This window comes from Notamacropus eugenii, chromosome 2 (assembly GCF_028372415.1).
Source record: "Notamacropus eugenii isolate mMacEug1 chromosome 2, mMacEug1.pri_v2, whole genome shotgun sequence".
NCBI lineage: Eukaryota > Metazoa > Chordata > Mammalia > Diprotodontia > Macropodidae > Notamacropus > Notamacropus eugenii.
In genome coordinates, this window is record NC_092873.1 from 405751601 (window position 1) to 405772313 (window position 20713).

Here is a 20713-nt window from a genome sequence, read left to right on the forward strand (position 1 = left end):
AATTAGGAGCTATAAACAAAGTTACCAGAACGAGTGAGTGACATCTGAATTTCTACTCTAGGTTTTCAGTACGTATCTTGGTCCCTTCTAGCTGCAAAACTCTATGACTAACACTAATGGAATACATCATTTAATTCAATCTCTTATTTTCACAATGATCTTTGTAATTCATTGAAAATGGTATTGCTATGAAGAGGAAATATATTAGTGTCACTGTACATGATTTTGAACCATTATGAAGACCATTTTAAATCCAGAGGTCATGAATTTACTTTTTCATTAGGAGCATTCTTCCAGTAATTTATAGACTTTCTTTCCTTCAAACAAGAGAAGTAAGAAGATAGGTATTTTGGAGTAAATATGTCACAGTCTAGGGGTGCTAGGAACCTCAAAATGCAAGGGTACAGGGTAGGGGTCTACCTCAGAAGAATTTGACCACTCAAGCCTTCTTTCAGTCCAGATAGTGAGTGAGTTTATTAAGACACCAGTTGTAGTGCATGAGATTTCTAGTGAGTCTGAGGTATTTGTGATGCCAATACAAGTAGGCCAGATTCTTAATTTGATGAGATAGGATCAATAACTTTCACACAGAAAAAGACTGTGAGAAAATCTGGATGGGATCAAGGAGTGGCAAGTAGCCTAGAGTGGTCCAGAGGTAACAGAGAATGAAAGACTGGGCTGGGGGTGGGGGAAAGGCCACAACAAAAGGCCAGTTGAAAGAATTATACTAGGATGGGCCAGATTCAGATGCTTCAGGATCTGCCAGGGATCTGGGCTGCTGAAATTTGTGCTCCATCAGCCCCATCAGATTTCATCTAGAATGATCAAAAGAGATTATCTGGTTCATCCTCATTTTGTAGATGAAGAAACTAAGGTATTGAGAGATCAAGTTATTTCCCCAAGATCCTAGAGGTAGTAAGAGATGGAGCCAGGATTCAGACTAAGGATTCAAACAGATATCTATAATGTCTTAGCCATACTTAATAATTACTAAACAACAATCTAATTTGATAACTTTTAGAACAGTTCTACAAAGATTTAATTATACAGTCCCTATTCCTTTAATGTTATAGTCAATAAGTAAAACCTAGGGCTGTCCAAATTAAACTTATTGTTCAATTTTCAGCAAGATTGATGAGAAGATCATAGCTTTAGAGCCAGGAGGGACCAAAGAGGCCATCTAGTTCAACCCCTTCATTTTACATATCATATGATCACAGGGCCATGGATCTAGAGTTGGAAGGGACCTAAGAGATTTTCTAGTCCAATATTCTCATTTTTAGTTGAAGAAGCTGAGACCAAGAGGGGTGAAGGCTCTTGACCAAGGTCACATAGATAGTGAATGCTCTGTGATGCAATACTGGATCTGGAGTGAAGAACATGAGAGGTTAAATCCTGCCTCTGGTATCTTCTGGCTATGTGACCCTGACTAAATCATTTGACCTCTCTTAGCCTGATTTTCCTCATCTGTAAAATCAGGATAATAATAGCACCAATATCCAAAGGTTATTGTGAGGATCAAATGAGATAATATATGTAAAGGACATTGCAAGATTCAACTTCCTATGTAAATGCTAATTATTTAAGGTAATAATCATTATTAGTAGCAAATGGCAGAATTAAAATTTGAACTTTTTTTATTATCGTTGTGGTTTGTCCTGTATTCTCAGAGAGGACCATGATATCAGGGAGGTGATACCATGACATGCAAGTGAATTGTATTTAAGTGAGGCAGGGCTGTGCAAAGTCACCAGCCTCACTTTCACCTCTGGAACCATGTAGGTCCAGTGGCCAGATATAGATCAGAACAACTGGAGATGGCCTCAGAATTTGAACCTAGATCTTGACTCTAAGTTTGATGTACTTTCCACAATGCAGACAGGAAAAATTAAATCTAAGACCAGATCCCTTCTATCATCTCAAAATAGCAGGAAATATGTCAAATAGAGTAAAAGAATAATAACAACAAATACAAAAATGGGAAAGGAAAGAAAGAATCATGAGAAGAAAAGCATAGAAAAAAAGAAAAACTGGAGCTGGACAGAGTGAGAGGGAAAGAGAATAAGAAAGGGGAGATAGAGACAGAGAGAGATTTATTACTACACTAAGGAGAGAATTTGAGGAAAGTATCTCCCTGAGGGGTAGAAAAGCACATTTGTGGATGAGGACAGAGGGATACATAAGTCAACAGGCAGCATTCTGTAGCAAAAAACTTTTTGAAACAAATTATAGAATGTATGCCATTTGGGGGAAATCACATGACTTGGGGGAACTTGAAATTTGACTAGGAGCTATTGAAGGGAAGGGTCTTCCATACTTAGTCCACTGCAATATTTCAAAATACTCTGTAGCCTAATTCAACCTCCACAAAGAACTTCCATGTAGAACTTGGATTAGACTTATTCTGTTTGGTCCCAGATATGAGAACAAGCAGAAGAGGATGGAAGTTGCATAGAGACACGTTTGTACTTGATTTAAGAAAAAGGTTCCTAATAACTAAAACTAGCCAAAAGTGGAATGTGTTGCTTTGAAGCAGTGAGTGAAATTCTTTCTAATTCTGAAATTGTGTAAATCTGTGACAATAGAATGTGCAAAGATAATCCAAAGAATATAGATTTTTCAGAAAAATAAAATGAAAGAAAAAACTAAAAAACAGACCTTAGTATATTCCACAAGAAAATTTCCCAGAAGTATTAGAGAATATGAAGTATACTTTATTTTATTTTCCAATAGAATCCATAGGCTAATGACAGAAATATCAAGTTTAAGTCCCCAAGAAACATTGTGGACAACATCAGATCTCTACAATTAAACAAATTATGTAGGCATTCAGGATCAAAAGAAGGGTAAACTGAGGCAAACAGAGGTTAACCCAAGGCTGTACCAGCTACCTACCTCAAACTTTACATGATAAGTAAAAGCAATCTGGATCATCTAAGCTTCTAATCCAATACATGAAGAATCAAAGGGAAATTGAAATGATAGTTTTTTAAAATTAAATTAATGTATACCTCCAAATCACATATCCTATAAAGTCTAGCTTAATCAATGAGAAAAGATAAGCTTTTATAAAGGGGGACACTACAAGAGTAAATAATTAGAAATGGAGGTAGTGATGAGGATCATCTATATAAACCTTACCTAGGATGGGAGCTTGCAAAGGCAGAGAAGGAAATATATACTAAATATGTGCAGATAGAAATGACAGTATTTGCCAACTATTTGGATGTATGAGGGTAAGTGTAATTATTTATCCCAGTTATGTGTCCCAATGTAGATGAATCCGAGATCCATTTGTCCAGCTATAGTATCAGTTCCACGTTACCAAACACCTTTTGGACATTTCAAGCTAGATGTCTCATAGGCATCTCAAACTCAACATGAAGCCATTCTCTTCCATCTAATACCGACCCCTCTTCTAAAATCATATCATGACAAATTCATAGATTTAAAACTAGAAGGAATCTATTTTGATTCTTCCATTTATCAGTATCCTACTCTCCTGAAATTACTTTGTGCAAGGTAGTTAAGGACTAGAGATACAAAATAAGATAGTCCTTACTCTCAAAGAACTTTTTTTCTCTTTGGAGAAACCACATACATAAAGAAAAATCAATGCAAAATATATACAAAGTAGATACAGGAGAGGACATTTCATAGGAATTTTATAAGTCAAAAGTAAAGAGGGAGTGCATTTCTGTAACTGGTAACATCCTGTGCTGAAAATGAAGAGGCATGCACAGGTGACCAAAGGTAGACCATTTTTAAAATGTACTAATAAAATATATTAACATATATTTTATATACATATATGATATACCATTAATATATATTAATATATAATAGAATATATTCTTTACTGATTTGGACAGACTGCTTTGCTAACTACCTTTTCCTTTTATTCCTCCTCACAGAACCTTTTCACCTTGATCACAAATCAAATATTTAAAAAAATAGATTCCCTCTATAGTCTGTCTTTTGTTTGTAGCAAAAGGGAAATTTCAGAAGGTACTGATGTGTACACGATGGGATGGTAGTAAGAGAGAAGTAGAGATAATTCCAGACCCCTAAAACCCTTTCATGGGGGCAATGCTGAGTCATGGGGGCAATTCATAGGATCTACACTGAGTGGGCTACCTCCAACACAACCAACCAACCACAAGCCTGTTTCAACTGATAAATATTTCTAATAATTAAAAGCATCTGAACTACAGGATATTTCATTTTCTAGATCAGTATTTCCAAAACCAAATTTGTCACAGAATATCTTGGGGTTTGAAATTTTTTGATGAAACCTATAAATAATGCTGTTGTTCAGTCATTTTCAGTCATATCCAACTCTTTGTCACCCCATTTGGGTTTTTCTTGCCAAAGATACTAGGGTGGTTTGCCATTTCCTTCTCCAATTCATTTTACAGATGAGGAACTGAGGCAAACAGGATTAAGTGACTTACCTAGGGTCACACAACTAGTAAGTATCTGAGGCCAGATTTAATTTCAGGTCTCCCTGACTTCAGGCCAAGCACTGAATTCATTATTAAACAGTCACTGGGCTAAGTACTGGGGGTGCAAAGAAAGGCAAAAGATAACCCTTGCCTTTAAAGAAGTTTTGTCAAAAAAAATAGATGTCAACATTGATTCAATTTGCATACCAAAAATTGGCTACACATCAAAGATCTGAGGTGGGGGGTGGGGGTTGGATGAATTACAAGTTCAATGAGTCAACAGTGTGACATGGCACCCAAGAAGGTGAGGGTGATCTGCATTAAGAAAGGATTGACTTCTAGGAGTTAGTCACTTACAATCCTGCTATACGCACTGCTATAGTCAGACCATATCTGTCATATTGTCAGTCAGTCAACAAGCATTTATAAAGCACCTACTATGTGCCTCTGTGAGAAGTACTTGGGATTACAAAGAAAGATAAAAAGACAGCCCCTGCCCCCAAGGAGTTTACAGTCTAATGAAGGAGACAATGTGCAAGCAACTATGTACAAACAAGATAAATTGGAGATTATCAACAGAGGGAAGATGCATTTCTAGGCACCATAGTTCATGAATAGCTTTGGTAAGTTGGAGGGCATCTGCCATCCAGTTTGGTGAAGATTCTTGAGTTCATTGCATATAAGAATCAATTGAAGGAACTAAGTATATATAAGCCTGAAGAAAATTCTCAGGGAATACAGGTCTTCAAATATTTAAAGGGGTTGTGTTATGGAAGAGGGATTGGATTTGTTCTTATTGTCCCCAGAGCCATAAAGAGTAGAATTTAGAAAGAGACCACTCCAGACATGATATGAGGAAAAATTTTCTAACAATTAGATATATCTAAAAGTGGAAGAGTCCACCTTCAGAGGGAATAGCAAGAGCTTCTTGCTTTGGTATTGGAAAAGGGCAGTTTATTGATTTCTGTTTGGTTTGGTTAGATCTCACAGTCTTGCTGGATGAAGGACTGGGAAAACATGTCCTAGGGTACTAAGGATAACCACGTCTCCTTTAAAGATACAAGCTCATTCACCACTTTTCTCTTTCTTTCATCCCACTATTTTCCATGACCCAATCTAATCATTACACAGAATCACAACATCCAGAGTTTTTCCCCAATAACCATTGCTGTAAATTCTGAGATTATTGTGTCTCACAAGATGAGTTCCTAAGAACTGATGAGAGTTTGAGAAACCCAACTATCGCAACGTTGACATGACTAAACACTGAGTTCTTGTGGTTATTTCTTCCAGATATGATGCTGGCAAACTCGTTGAAGAAGTTGAAGCAAATTTTGTTCTCTGGGAGATATTTGGAAGAAATGATTTTGGCTATGAATTATCCATGTCTGAAGTAAGTGATTTTTTTTCACTTGCAAGGCATTTAGTTATATATTTTGACTAAGTGTTTTCCTTTTAAGTTTATGCCATTTTCTGAACAGGGTTGGTGGCACATGCCTGTAATCTCTGCTAACCAGAAAGTTGAGGTTGGTGGATCACTTTAGCTCAAAAGTTCTAAGGTATAGTGAGTGAAGCCAATTGGCCACTTGCACCAAGTTTGGCATCATTATGGAGAGCCCCTAGGAACAGGGAGTCATCGGGTTGCATAAGGTGTAAACCAGTCAAGTTGGATACAGAGCAGGCCAAAAGTGCTTTTATAATAATCAGCAGGGGATAGATTCTGTGACTAGCCTTTCTACTTCTATCCTGGTAAGTGTGAGAGACTCAGTCTTTAAAAAAAAAAATCCTCTTCTAAGAAAAGTAGAGCTAAGCTATTTAAGGGTAAGAAAGGAACCAGATTTCCCTACGATAAAGTTTCTGCTATAGGGGAAAAGCAATGTTTTTATTAGATTTACTAGTCTTTTAATCAAACCTATCAGCTCAGAAACAATGAAATCTTCATTCTGCTGTCAGAAACTTTGATATCTAGAGATTTTATTGGATAAGATTGTTGTGACCTTTATCTTGCAAACAAGCTCTTATGTTAAGTTCCATCTGAATTCTCACTTAATACGACAAACTTCTAGAATTTCTATTGCATGGGTTTGGCATGTCTGCTTTGGCACAATATATAACAAATTGTTTCTGCTACCACACTGTCAAAATGTCCAATAGACAATATCTAATATTTTATGTTTAAAATTTACTTTGTCAGATAGTTGCCAGATTTATGTTTGGAATTCTGTAGGGTGGTTTGAAAAAGAAGGGGTTTAGGCTAGACTATCTCAGCTGTTAATGATAAACAAATCCATTGACTAATTCACACTTAATATCTACCAGATGCAGACTATGGAAATAGGATTATCAAGAATATCTTATGATCTTTGTATCAAATTTCTCTGATAAGCTTAGGTTTGGTATCTAAGACATGTAAACAATCAACAGAAATTTCTAAGTTCAAAATCCATCCCCAATAGACAAATGATCAAAGGATAGGAACAGCCAGTTCTCTAAAAAAAAATTACAAACAACTACAAATCTTTAATAATAAGAGAAATACACATCAAACAGCCCTAAAGTTTTACCTTACAACCTGCAAATTAACAAGGATGACAAAAGAGAGGAAAAGTTAATGTTGGAGGGGCCGTGGAAAAATAGGCACACTAATTCATTGTTACCAGAGCTGTGAATCAGTATAACCATTTTGCAAATCAGTTTGGAATTATGAAAATAAAATATCCACATTTTTTTGGCCTTGAAATACCATGACTGTGCTTATAAGCCAAGGAGGTCTTTGAATAGAAGAAAGCCTCTATAGGCATCAAAATTTTTATAACAACACTTTTTGTGATAGCAAACAATTAGAAATATGTGCCCATTGATTGGAAAATAGGTAAACAAATTATGGCACATGAGTACAATGGAATATTGCTGTGTTGTAAGAAATTATGAATGTGAATACATAGAAGAATGGAAGAAGATCTATGTGAACTGATGCAAAGTCAAGTCAACAGAACCAAGAAAACAATATATAAAATGATTATGAGGTAGAGCCAAGATGGTAGAGTGAGAGGAACTACTCACCTAAGCTCTTAGACAAACTCCTTCAGATACCTCTAAAAAGAGACTGACCAAATTTTGGAGGGGCAGAATCCAAGAAGAGACAGACTGTGGCAAATTCATAGCCCAGGACAGATTGGAAGGTTGAAGGGAAAGTTCTGTTCTGCGGGGGTGGAGGAGCACACATCACACAACGCAGCACATCCCCTTCACAGCAGGGCCAAGCAGGAAAGCTCTGGGGTGATCTGAGGCAGCAGCAATGCAGAAACTCGGGCATATCAGCCCAGGATGGGAGTCCAGTGGAACCAAGAGAGTGAGAACCACAGAACCTCAGGTAACTGCAGTGGCTGCTCCTGAGACTATCAGCCTGCAGATTAAATGCTTGTAAGTCATCTACTTGAACTTCCAGGAGCCAAAATGGCAGAGTAATTGGTAAATGCTCTCTCCCCCTCCCTTTGTTGACCTTGAAAGAACCATAAAATATTTCCCCAGAAAAATCCTGGATCAGTGGGATCAGCAGAAGGGGAAACAGTCTCATAGCATGTGAGGCTAGGAAAATTGCTAATGAGGATTCCTCCTCTTCATGTGGCAGAAGAAGAACACTACAGGACCAGAACTGTCCCAGACAGCCCCACCTCAGTGAACTGGGAGGAGATCCAGAGCCCCAGGTGGTGGAGCCTCACAACCACCAACACCAGGACCCCAGACGTGCCTCAGCACCCCAGTGGAAATGGGAAGACACTGGGGCAGCCGGAATCACCAACCCCTGAGCTTGCCTTTGCTCTAGCTCAGCTGAGAAGATCTCATGTGGCCAGATCACCCTTTGCCCACACTTAACAAGTTAACTCCAGGGCAAATCCAGGGAAACACGACCAGAATTCACCTGGTCTCTGTTTTCTCACACCAGCCAGTTCAGCACCAGGTTCTTTAACTTCCACCTGAAAGAACCATAGACCACAACAGAGAAAACCTCATCATCATGAGTAAGAAGCAAAACAGGAAGGAAAACACCATAGAATCTTTCTATGGGGACAAGGACCAAAACATGAATACCAAAGAGGTCAGCATTGAGACTGTACTCCCATCTGAAATTTCAGAAGGGAATAGAAACTGGTTGCAAACACAAAGAGTACTCTTGGAAGAGCTGAAGAAGAATTTTAAAAGCCAAATTAGAGAAATAGAAGAAAAACTGACCAGTGATTTTAAAAGTATGAAAAAAGAATTCACTGAAGAGAACAACTCCTTAAAAAGGAAAATTGGACAAATGGAAAAGGAAGCACAAAACCTAACTGAAAAAATTGGACAAATGGAAAAGGAATTCAAAAAGAGAAAAATAAATTCTTAAAAGGAATAATTGGACAGATGGAAAAGGAGATGCAAAAGTTAAGTGAAGAAAACAATTTGATAAAAATTAGAATTTGGAAAGTAGAAGCTAATGATTCTATGAGACATCAAGAATCAGTCAAACAAAATCTAAAGAATGAAAAGATAGAAGAAAATTTAAAATATCTAATGGGAAAAACAACTGATCTGGAAAACAGATCCAGGAAAGAAAATCTAAGAATTATTGGCCTGCCAGAAAACCATGAAGAAAAAAAGAGTCTGAACAATATCTTCCAAGAAATCATCAAGGAAAACTGCCTAGAAGTCCTAAATCCAGAGGACAAAATAGTCTTCGAAAGAATCCACTGTTCACCTCCTGAAAGGGATCCCAAACTAAAACTATCAAGGAATATCATTGCCAAATTCCAGAATTATCAAGTGAAGGAGAAAATACTATAGGCAGTCAGAAAGAAACCATTCAAATATCAAGGAGCTACAGTCAGGATCACAAAGAATCTTGCAGCTTCTACATTAAAAGGTAAAAGGAATTGAAATATGATATCCCATAAGGCAAAGGAGCTGGGACTACAGCCAAGGATCAATTACTCAGCAAAGTTGAGCATAATATTTCAGACAAGGAGATGGACATTCAATGAAATAAGGGATTTCCAGACCTTCCTGATGAAAAGGCTGGAAGCCAATAGAAAATTCAATCTTCAAACACAGGTCTCAAGGGAGGCATAAAGAGAAACAGGGGGGAAAAAAACTTGTTACTCAATATGAGCAAACTGTTTACATCCCAATAAGGGAAGATGATACTTGTTAATTTTGAGAATTGTACATATATATATATAAAGGATATACATAGATAGAGGGAGCAGGTATAAAGTAAATGATGTAATGATAACAAATGTGAATGAAGGGTGCAAAGGGATTGTAACAGGAGAAGTGAAAAAGAGAAGGCATAAAATGGTAAATTACATCACAAGAACAGGCACAAAACTATATTGCAGTAGAGGGAAAGAGGAGGGAGAGGAGCATTGTTTGAGAGGTACTCTCATCTGATTTGGATCAAGGAGGGAACAACAACCTTAATTAAGTATATAAATCTAACTAGCTCTATAGGCAGGAAGAGGGGAAGGGAGAGAGAAAGGGGAGGGGAGGGTAAAAGGGAGGGAAGAAGTGGTAAGGGAAAAGGGGAGTAAAAGGGAGGGGAGCTGAAAGAAGGGAGGGAAGACTGAGGGAGGTGGTGATAAAAATTAAAACTCTATTGTGGAGGGGAAGGGAGAAGGGAGAACTAAAAATTACAAAAGGTGGGAAAGAGGATGGAGGGAGAGACACAGATAGTAATTATAACTGTGAATGTGAATGGTATAAATTCTCCCATAAAACAGAGGCAGAATGGATTAAAAAACATAATCCAACAATATGTTGTTTACAAGAAACACATTTGAAATGGGGGGATACTCACAGGTTAAAGGTAAAAGGTTGGAGCAGAATATACTGTGCTTCATCTGATGTAAAAAAGCAGGGGTAGCAATTCTAATCTCAGACAAAGCAAAAGCAGAAATAGATCTAATCAAAAGAGATAAGGAAGGAAACTGTATCCTGCTAAAAGGCACCATAGACAGTGAAGTAATATCATTACTAAACATATATGCTCCAAGTGGCATAGTATCCAAATTTTTAGAGGATTAGTTAAGCGAGTTACAGGAAGAAATAGAGAGCAAAATTATACTAGTGGGGGACCTCAACCTCCCCCTCTCTGAACTTAGTAAGTCTAACCTCAAAATGAACGAGAAAGAAGTTAAGGAGGTGAATAAAACTCTGGATAAGGTAGATATGATACATCTCTGAAGAAAATTCAATGGGGAAAGAAAGGAATATACCTTTTTTCTCAGTGGTACATGGCACATATACAAAAATTGATCATGTACTAGTGCATAAAAACCTCACAATCCAATGCAGAAAGGCAGAGATAGTCAATGCATCCTTCTCAGATCATAATGCAATAAAAATTATATGTAATAAAAGACCAAAGACCATGGAAAGATAGACCAAAAATTAATTGGAAACTAAACAATCTAATCCTAAAGAATGAGTGAGTTAAACAACAAATTATAGAAACAATTAACAACTTCATTCAAGAGAATGACAATAATGAGACAACCTACCAAATCTTATGGGATACTGCAAAAGCAGTTCTTAGGGGAAGCTTTATATCTTTGAATGCCTACATGAATGAAGTAGAGAAAGAGGAGATCAATGAACTGGGCATGCAGTTGAAAAAGCTAGAAAAAGAAAAAATTGAAAATCCCCAAATAAATACCAAATTAGAAATACTGAAAACCAAAGGAGAGATTAATAAAATTGAAATTAAGAAAACTATTGAAATAATAAATAAAACCAAGAGTTGGTTTTATGAAAAAAAACAATAAAAATCAATAAACCTTTGGTCAATTTGATTAAAAAGAAGAAGAAAACCAAATTACCAATATCAAAAATGAAAAGCATGAACTAACCTCCAATGAGGAGGAAATTAAAACAGTAATTAGAAATTACTTTGCCCAACAGTATGCCCATAAATTTGACAATCTAAATGAGATGGATGACTATTTTAAAAAAATATAAATTGCCCAGATTAACAGAAGAGGAAGTTGAATACTTAAATAATTCCACCTCAGAAAAAGAAATTGAACGAACCATCAATGAACTCCCTAGGAAAAAATCTCCAGGGCCAGATGGATTTACAAGTGAATTCTATCAAACATTTAAAGAACAGTTATTTCCAACACTATATAGACTATTTGGGAGAATTGGGGAAGAAAGAGTACTACCAAATTCTTTTTATGATGCACATATGGTTTTGAAACCTAAACCAGGAAGAGCCAAAATAGAGAAAGAAAACTATAGACCAATTTCTCTAATGAATATAAATGCAAAAATTTTAAATAAAATTTTAGCAAAAAGAATACAGCAACTTATCACAAGACTAATACATTATGATCAGTTAGGATTCATACCAGGAATGCAGGACTAGTTCAATATTAAGAAAACTATTAGCATTATTGATCATATCAACAACAAACCTAACAGAAACCACATGATTATCTCAATAGATGCAGAAAAAGCTTGACAAAATATAACACCCATTCCCACTAAAAACACTGGAAAACATAGAAATAAGGGGAACTTTCCATAAAATAATGTGCAGTATCTACCTAAAACCTTCAGCAGGCATTATATGCAATAGAGATAAGCTAGATGCATTCCCAATAAGATCAGGGGTGAAACAAGGATGTCCATTATCACCACTATTATTCAATATGGTACTAGAAATGTTAGCTGTAGCAAAGAGAAGAAAAAGAAATTGAAGGAATTAGAATAGGCAAAGAAGAAACTAAGTTATCACTCTTTGCAGATGATATGATGATATATTTATAGAAACACAGAGAATCAAGTAAAAAACTACTTGAAATAATAAACAACCTTGGCAAAGTTGCAGGTTACAAAATAAACCCACACAAATCTTCTGCATTTCTATATATTACTAACAAAGCCCAACAGCAAGAGATAAAAAGAGAAATCCCATTTAAAGCTATAGTAGACATTATATAATATAATAAAAATGATAACTCTACCTAAATTAATTTACCTATCAGTGCCATGCCAATCAAACTACCAGATAATTATTTTCTAGAGCTAGAAAAAATAATATCAAAATTCATCTGGAAGAACAAAAGGTCCAGAATATCAAGGGAACTAATGATAAGAAATGCTAGGGAAGGTGGCCTAGCTCTACTCGATCTCAAATTATATTATAAAGCAGCAATTATCAAAACCACTTGGTACTGGCTAAGAAACAGAAAGGTGGACCAGTGAATTAGGTTAGGTACTCAAGACACAGTAGTCAGTGAATATAGCAATCTACTGTTTGATAAACCCAAGGAACCCACCTTCTGGCATAAGAACTCACTATTCGACAAAAATTCCTGGGAAAACTAGACAACAGTGTGGCGAAAACTAGGCATAGACCAATACCTAACACCATACACAAAAATAAAGTCCAAATGGGTACATGATCTAGATATAAAGATTAATACTATAAACAATTAGTGGAGCAAGGAAACATATATTTATCAAATTTATGGAGAAGGGAAGAATTGTTGACTAAACAAGAGATAGAAAGCATTAGGAAGTGCAAAACGGATAATTTTGATCATGTTAAACTGAAAAGGTTTTGCACAACCAAACCCAGTGAAACCAAGATTAGGAGGGAAGCAGAAAACTAGGAAAAATTTTTGCAACTAGTGTCTGTGATAAAAGCCTCATTTCTAAAATATATAGAGAACTGAGTGAAATGTACAAGAATACCAGTCATTCCCTAATTGATAAATGGTCAAGGTATATGAACAGGCAGTTTTCAGAGGAAGAAATTAAAGCTATCTATATTCATATGAAAAAATGCTCTAAATCACTATTGATCAGAGAGATGCAAATCAAAACAACTCTGAGGTACCACATCGCTCCTATCAGATTAGCTAACATGACAAAACAGGAAGATGATAAATGTTGGAGAAGATGTGGGAGAGTTGGAACACTAATTCATTGTTGTTAGAGCTGTGAGCTGATCCAACCATTCTGGAGAGCAATTTGGAACTATGCCCAAAGGGCTATAAAAATGTGCATACCCTTTGACCCAGCAATATCACTTCTAGAACTGTATCCCCAAGAGATCATAAAAATGGAAAAGGATCCCACATATACAAAAATATTTATAGCAGCAGTCTTTGTGGTGGCCAAACCTAGAAATCAAGGGGGTGTCCCATCAATTGGGGAATGGCTGAACAAATTGTGGTATATGAATGTAATGGAATACTATTGTGCTATAAGAAATGATGAACAGGAAGACTTCAGAGAGGCCTAGAAAGACTTATATGAGCAAAATGAGCAGAACCAGGAGAACTTTGTACACCACAGCAACCACAATGTGCAAGAATTTTTTCTGGTAAACTTAGAACTTCATTGCAATGCAAGGACATAAAAAATTCCCAGTGCTCTCTTAACGCAAAATGCCTTCCACATCCAGAGAAAGAACTATAGAATTCAATCACAGAATGAAGCAGATCATTTTCTTTTGTATTATGTTTTGGTTTGTTTTATGATTTCTCCCATTCATTTTAATTCTTCTGTGCAACATGACTAAGGTGAGAATGTATTTAATGGGAATGTATGTATAGAACCTATATAAAATTGTATGACATCTCAGGGAGGAAGAGGGGAGGGAGGGGGAAAAAGGAGGAGGGAGGGGAAAAGATCTAAGTTGTATGGAAATGATTGTAGAACACTCAAAACAAATAAAATAATAATAAAATGAATTTTAAAAAATAAAATGATTATAGCATTGTAAGTGGAAATTATGATCACAAAAACATTTAAAAATAAATTGCAAAGTGACAAAGAGCAAGCACAGCTCAAAAGAAGTGATATGAGGTAGCTGGTAGCACAGTGGAGAGAGTGCTGGACCTGGAATCAGGAAGACCTGAATTCATATCTAGCCTCAGACACTTACTGGACTTACTAAATCAGATAAATCTTTGTTTCCTCAATTGTAAAATGAGCGTAATAATAGCATCTGCCTCATAGGCTTGTTGTGAAGATAAAATGAGATAATATTTGTTAAGTACTTGACAAATGCCTGGTATTTATCAGGCACTTAATAAATGCTTGTTCCCTTACCACCTGCACTCCAAAGGCCTGGGAGCAGTCTTATTCCCAACGAACAATATACATCAGAAACCTATTGTATTTTCCAGTAGATAACTTACTGACAAAGTGAGACTCATCTCATGTACAAATTGTGGTGCTTAACTTGGAAGTCAACTTTCACTCACTCATATATGCTAACATCATATTTGTGAAGCTCAGATTCAAGTAGGGATGGATACCAAACCTCTTCTGGCTGGTGCTAAATCAGATGTGCCAATCAAAGATGAATAGAAGGACCAAACAGCATCAAGTTTAGCCCACATTTATCAGGGAAGATTAATGTGACAGCAGATACCCTGTCTTGTAAAGTCACGTGAGTCCACAGTCATGGTGATAGTCACAGAAAGGATGAAGGCAATCCCTCTCACTCAGGCTTCTGTCATGTGAAAGTGAAGCTGAGAGTTATGGACATCTACCAGGAAGTAGGCCATCAGTGGATACACGCTTTGTTATATCAAACCAATCTTTGAAGCCTTTGTTAGCTTTGGCTGTCCTTGAATGGATGATTGTGGAAGCAACTGCAAGATAAAGAGCTACAAAATGTGCTCTAAGACTGTACATGAGTTGTGACTTTAATTTTCTTCCTCTGATGGTACCCTTTTATTGAGAGAATGATGCAAGTTGGGATATTGTGGTGGATTATTATACTGGGCAGTAAATATTGATGGTACGTGAGATACCATTGGTGTTTGCCAAGGCATTTCACTCTGCAGTCATAAAAGCACCACAGGTTGATTTGAGACATTTAGGTTAGTTTAAAAAAAACCCTAGAGCTGATAATGAAATAGATTCTGTCAGGACAAAATGGCCATAAATGTCCATGAGAAATGTGAGATTTTTGCTTGAAGAATTTGAAGGAAAATTTGAATTACATATTCTGCAGTATTGAAAGTGTGAATTATCTCCATGAATGTGTTTGAAAGGACATGCATGGAAGAAGCACAAATGTCCGACCATGTAGTAACAAGTGTGGCCAGGTAAACTCATAGTGCTCACATTACGGAGTCTCTAATTTCTATCTTCTGGTGATGTGATAGTGTTACTCTCCGCTTCTCAATACTAGGCATTTTTTCTTCACTCCCTTTTAGGAACTGTATCATCTCTGCTCTCTGCTGGGTCATCTCTGCTAAGCATATCCATTTGTTCCTAGCGCCAGGGTTTCCTGAGCTGCTTTTTGCTACCATATGCCACATGGTATAATGAATGCACTAAAACACCTGTTGGATCCCTCTTTCTGCTCTCTCTACTATCTGATAGAGTATAACCACTAATGATCTTCTTCCTAGCAAAAAAGAACTAAAGCTCTTTCATTCCCTATAACTTAAGGTTATGACAGCTGTACCCAAACAAACAGACAGGCTCTTCTTTCTTTGTTTTTCAAACTGTTCTCCTGATGCTGGCTCAAAGTCTCTGGTTCCAGTTGAATATCAGATATGGGGTTGGAAAACTCACTTTATCACATATCAGAGCCTTGATTAATACTCTGCATCCCCTCAAACCCTTTTTTGAGAATCCAACAAAACTACCAAGTAGTTGTGTGGGGCTGGATGCCAAGCAAATTAACCTGGGTATAACCACAAAAGAGCTAGGTGAATGGGATTTGGGGGAGGTAGAAGGGAGAGCATCTCTATCAACCTCTGCCTTAACTCCGTCATTCTAAATTTCTGCCTTTATTCTATACATTTCTTGCAGAAAAAAAAGTGCTGATATTTGTTGCTCTATCCACATCAACAAAACAAAGGCAATGAAATAAACAACAATGTACCTATAAATGTACCTAGGGAAATCATTTGGGAATATAGTTTTTACTCTGCCGAAATTCTACTCAATCTTATGCCTTTTCTGGCTTCAGTAGTTTATATAATAAAAATGACATACTGAATTGCATAAAATCATCATAAGTTTCGGTCATTTGTGGGAAACTATACAGCAGCAAACAGCAATTAAGGTAACCTGATTTTTTATGGACAACTTCGATACATTTTTCATGAGCCAATTTACTGAGAAAGCCAGTGTTAACATTTTTGGTGGGCTATGATATCAATGAGCGCCAGAAATGCCCAGTTCCTGCTACTGCTTCTAGGACAGTAAAAAACTTCAGCAGATATGAAGGGCTAGTCTAGTGATATATGAATGATAGAAGGCGTGGAAGACCAAGGTGTCCAACACAATGAGATTTAAGACTCCTTGCAATGTTGACTATTTTTATCTGTTTTCCCAGTTATTCCTTCTAATTCCACCATCTTATCATAAAGTCTTAATTTTTCAGAACCTAGGGACTGTAGCCCAGATACTTCTGTCTCTAACCCTGGGCTCAGTTCTTGGGTTATGAATTTTATCATCTGTGAGATATGGAGAACAATTTGGAATTATGTCCAAAGGGCTATAAAAACTGTACATAGCTTATGACCCAGCAATATCACTATTAGATCTATATCCCAAAGGAATCAAAGAAAAAGGCCCTATATGTACCAAAATATTTCTAGCAGCTATTTTTGTGATGACAAGGAATTGGAAATTAATACCCATCAATCAAGGGATGACTGAATAAATTCTAGCATATTATTGTAATGAAATACTATTGTGCTATAAGAAATGATGAGCAAGATGCTTTCAGAAAAACCCAGGAAGACTTACATGAACCAATGCAAGGTGAAGTGAGAAGAACCAGGAAAATATTGCACACAGTAACAGTAATACTGTATGATGATCAACTTTGAATAACTTAGCTTTTCTTGGCAATACAATGATCCAAGACAATTTCAATGGACTCATAATGAAAAATGCTATCCACCTCCAGAGAAAGAATTGATAGAGTATGAATACAGATTGAAGTATTTTTTAAATTTATTATTCTTTTCATTGTCTGTATTTTATTTTGCAACAGAGCTAATATGGAAATGTTTTTGCATGACTGCACAAATATAAACTATATTAAATTATTTGCCTTCTCAAGGGAGCTAGAAGAGGAGAAGGAAGGAGAGAATATGGAACTCAAAGTGTTTATTAAAATGAATGTTAGAAAAATTGTGTTTATATGTAATTGAGAAAAACTAAAATTAAATGTAAATGTAAAATAAATGTCCTAGTCTCAAACATTACCTGGCCCTGGATCAGATTCCTTTTGGGCCCTCTTCCTAGCACAGTTCGGAAGCCTTGCAGTCTCTTTTTCAAGCTTCCTTGGATTTCCATGAGTCACCTTTCCAACAAATCAAGTATGCTTTCCCTCACCTTTAATCTCCCCTGTGACACTGCTTCCTTCTTACAGGTAATCATTGCTATGTCCTTGTTGAGGTCCTGCCCAGGACTGCCTTCTATTGATAGTAACCTGAATAGGAGATACTTTCTCCCTATCAAAACCAACTAGACTATGAAGTCCTTGACTTTACTTCATTTTATCTTAAGAGTAATAGCTAAAACTAAACCATTCCTCCCATGCAGATTAGTCTAGATTTTTATAAAAAGATATTGAGACATCCTCAGGCTTGGTTGGCTCAGTGGACAGAGAACTCAGATTCTTGATGTCACTTCCTCATGACCTGAGTACAAAGCAGCCATGAGGACCTTTGACTTCTGGAATATCATATTCCACGCCCTTCGATCCCTTAATGTAGAAGCTGCTACATCTTGTGTTATCCTGATTGTATTTCCACAATACTTGAATTGTTTCTTTCTAGCTTCTTGCAATATTTTCTCCTTGACCAAGGAACTCTGGAATTTGGCCACAATGTTCCTAGGAGTTTCTCTTTTTGGATCTCTTTCAGGCGGTGATCGGTGATTGGTGGATTCCTTGAATACTTAATTTGCCCTCTGGTTCTAGAAGATCAGGGCAGTTTTCCTTGATAATTTCATGAAAGATGATGTTTAGGCTCTTTTTTTGATCATGGCTTTCAGGTAGCCCTATAATTTTTAAATTGTCTCTCTTGGATCTATTTTCCAGATCAGTTGTTTTTCCAATGAGATATTTCATATTATCTTCCATTTTTTCATTCTTTTGGTTTTGTTTTGTGATTTCTTGGTTTCTCATAAAGTCATTAGCCTCCATCTGTTCCATTCTAATTTTGAAAGAACTATTTTCTTCAGTGAGCTTTTGAAACTCCTTTTCCATTTGGCTAATTCTGCTTTTGAAAGCATTCTCCTCATTGGCTTTTTGAACCTCTTTTGCCAATTGAGTTAGCCTATTTTTCAAGGTGTTATTTTCTTCAGCAGTTTTTGGGGTCTCCTTTAGCAAGGTGTTGACCTGCTTTTCATGCTTTTCTTGCATCTCTCTCCTTTCTCTTCCCAGTTTTTCCTCCACCTCTCTGACTTGATTGTCAAAATCCTTTTTGAGTTCTTCCATGGCCTGAGCCCATTGAATATTTATTTTGGATGTTTGGGATACAGAAGCCTTGATTTCTATGTCTTTCCCTGATGGTAAGCATTGTTCTTCCTCATCTGAAAGGAAGGGAGGAGATATCTATTCACCAAGAAAGTAACCTTCTATGGTCTTATTTTTTTCCCCCTTTTCTGGGCATTTTCCTAGCCAGTTACTTGACTTCTGAGTGTCCTCTCCACACCCACTTTGGTGCCCAGCCATTGCTTGGGGTCTGAAATTCAAATGCTGCTTCCCAGCCTCAGGGCTTTGGGCGGGGGCAGGGCAGCTATTCAGTGTGAGATTAAGTTCAGGTGCTCAGGTGGGGTGCTCAGCCTCACCGAGCTCAGATCCCTCAAGGGGTTTATGCAGAGACCTTCAACAATGGATCCGAACTCCTGCCTGTTTTGGGAGCCCCTGTCCACTGCTGCCTCCGCTGTTGCCTCCCGAGGGGGCCTGAGCTATGGGGACACCCCATTCCCCTCTCGGCAAGCCAAAAAGACCCTTTCACTGACCTTTGGCACCTGTGGGTGGAGGGACCAGTGTGGCCACTGGAGATCCCATACCTGAAGTCCTCTCAGATCTGCTCTTCTCCGTGCCACGTGGCTGGGCTCTGCTCAAGGTCTGGTGTGTGATGGACTTTTCATGTCAGTTCTTCAGGTCTCTCTGGAACAGAAATCTCCTCTGCTCCGTTGTTCTGTGGCTTTTGCTGCTCCCGAATTTGTTGGGAGTTCTTCTTCACAGGTATTTTATGGGCTGTGGGTTTGGAGCTAGCATATGTGTGTCTTTCTACTCCACCATCTTGGCTCCTCTTCTACTCCGCCATCTTGGCTCCTCCAGCCATGAGGACCTAAGGGCAATAGGGACAACATTCTGGGGTGAGGAAGGTTTGGTTGGTGGATTATGATGGCTAATACACAAGGGAGCTTCCTTGACCTGAATCAAGTCAAGGCGTCCTCAGTGCCTATTCTTGTTGAATACTCTTCTGCTATGGCTAATAGATCTCCTTTTGTTAACTTTTTAATGACCTACAAGTGTCTCATTTTGTTCCAATACCAAACCTTATACTACCACAGGGCAGGTTGAGTCAGGCCTAACCCAGAATATCATCTTGTACAAGTTCTTGACTCATTTGACTCATATTGCTTGACATGAAACTTATCCGCACTGTATCTCAATATTACCAGGCCTTATTTTTCAAAGTGATAGCTAACTAAAAGCAATCTAGCAGCCTATTCCATACTAAAATGTTAAAATAGTGATAACAGCTAGCATTTGTAGTATGTATATGGTGCTTTAAGCACTTTGATCAATATTATCTGATTTTAACCTCACAACAACTCCAGGAAGCTAGTTGCTATTATTATCAACTCCATTTTACAAATAAGAAAATTGAGGCAGAAGGAGGTTAAGTGACTTGTCCAGGACCACACAGCTAGGAAATGTTCAAAGCAAGATTTGAACTCAGGTCATCCTGACTCTACCACCTAGCTGCCTCATTAATAATAACAACAACAAAAACTTCATGACTCCTTAATGTGTTACCTCTCACAGGAATATTTATATTTTGAAAGGGAATTCTTAGAGACATAATACTTTAACCCAGGGCAGCTAGGTGGTGCAGTGGATAGAGCACCAGTACAGGAGTCAGGAGGACCTGAGTTCAAATCTCTCCTCAGACACTTGATACTCACTAGCTGTGTGACCTTGGGCAAGTCACTTAACCCCAATTGCCTCATCCTGGGTTATGTCCAGTTATCCTGATGAATATCTGATCACTGGACCC

At 37.4% G+C, this 20713-nt stretch overlaps 1 protein-coding gene across 3 annotated transcripts in view; it reads left to right on the top strand.

Moving 5' to 3' along the window:
* CATSPERE (catsper channel auxiliary subunit epsilon) overlaps positions 1 to 20713 on the top strand; it is a 212718-nt gene that overhangs the window by 174272 nt on the left and 17733 nt on the right. For all 3 annotated transcript variants that reach the window (XM_072647630.1, XM_072647632.1, XM_072647631.1), the window contains one exon: positions 5739 to 5838. In XM_072647630.1, the coding sequence (XP_072503731.1) occupies positions 5739 to 5838 (100 nt within the window). The remainder of the gene's footprint in view (positions 1 to 5738; positions 5839 to 20713) is intronic.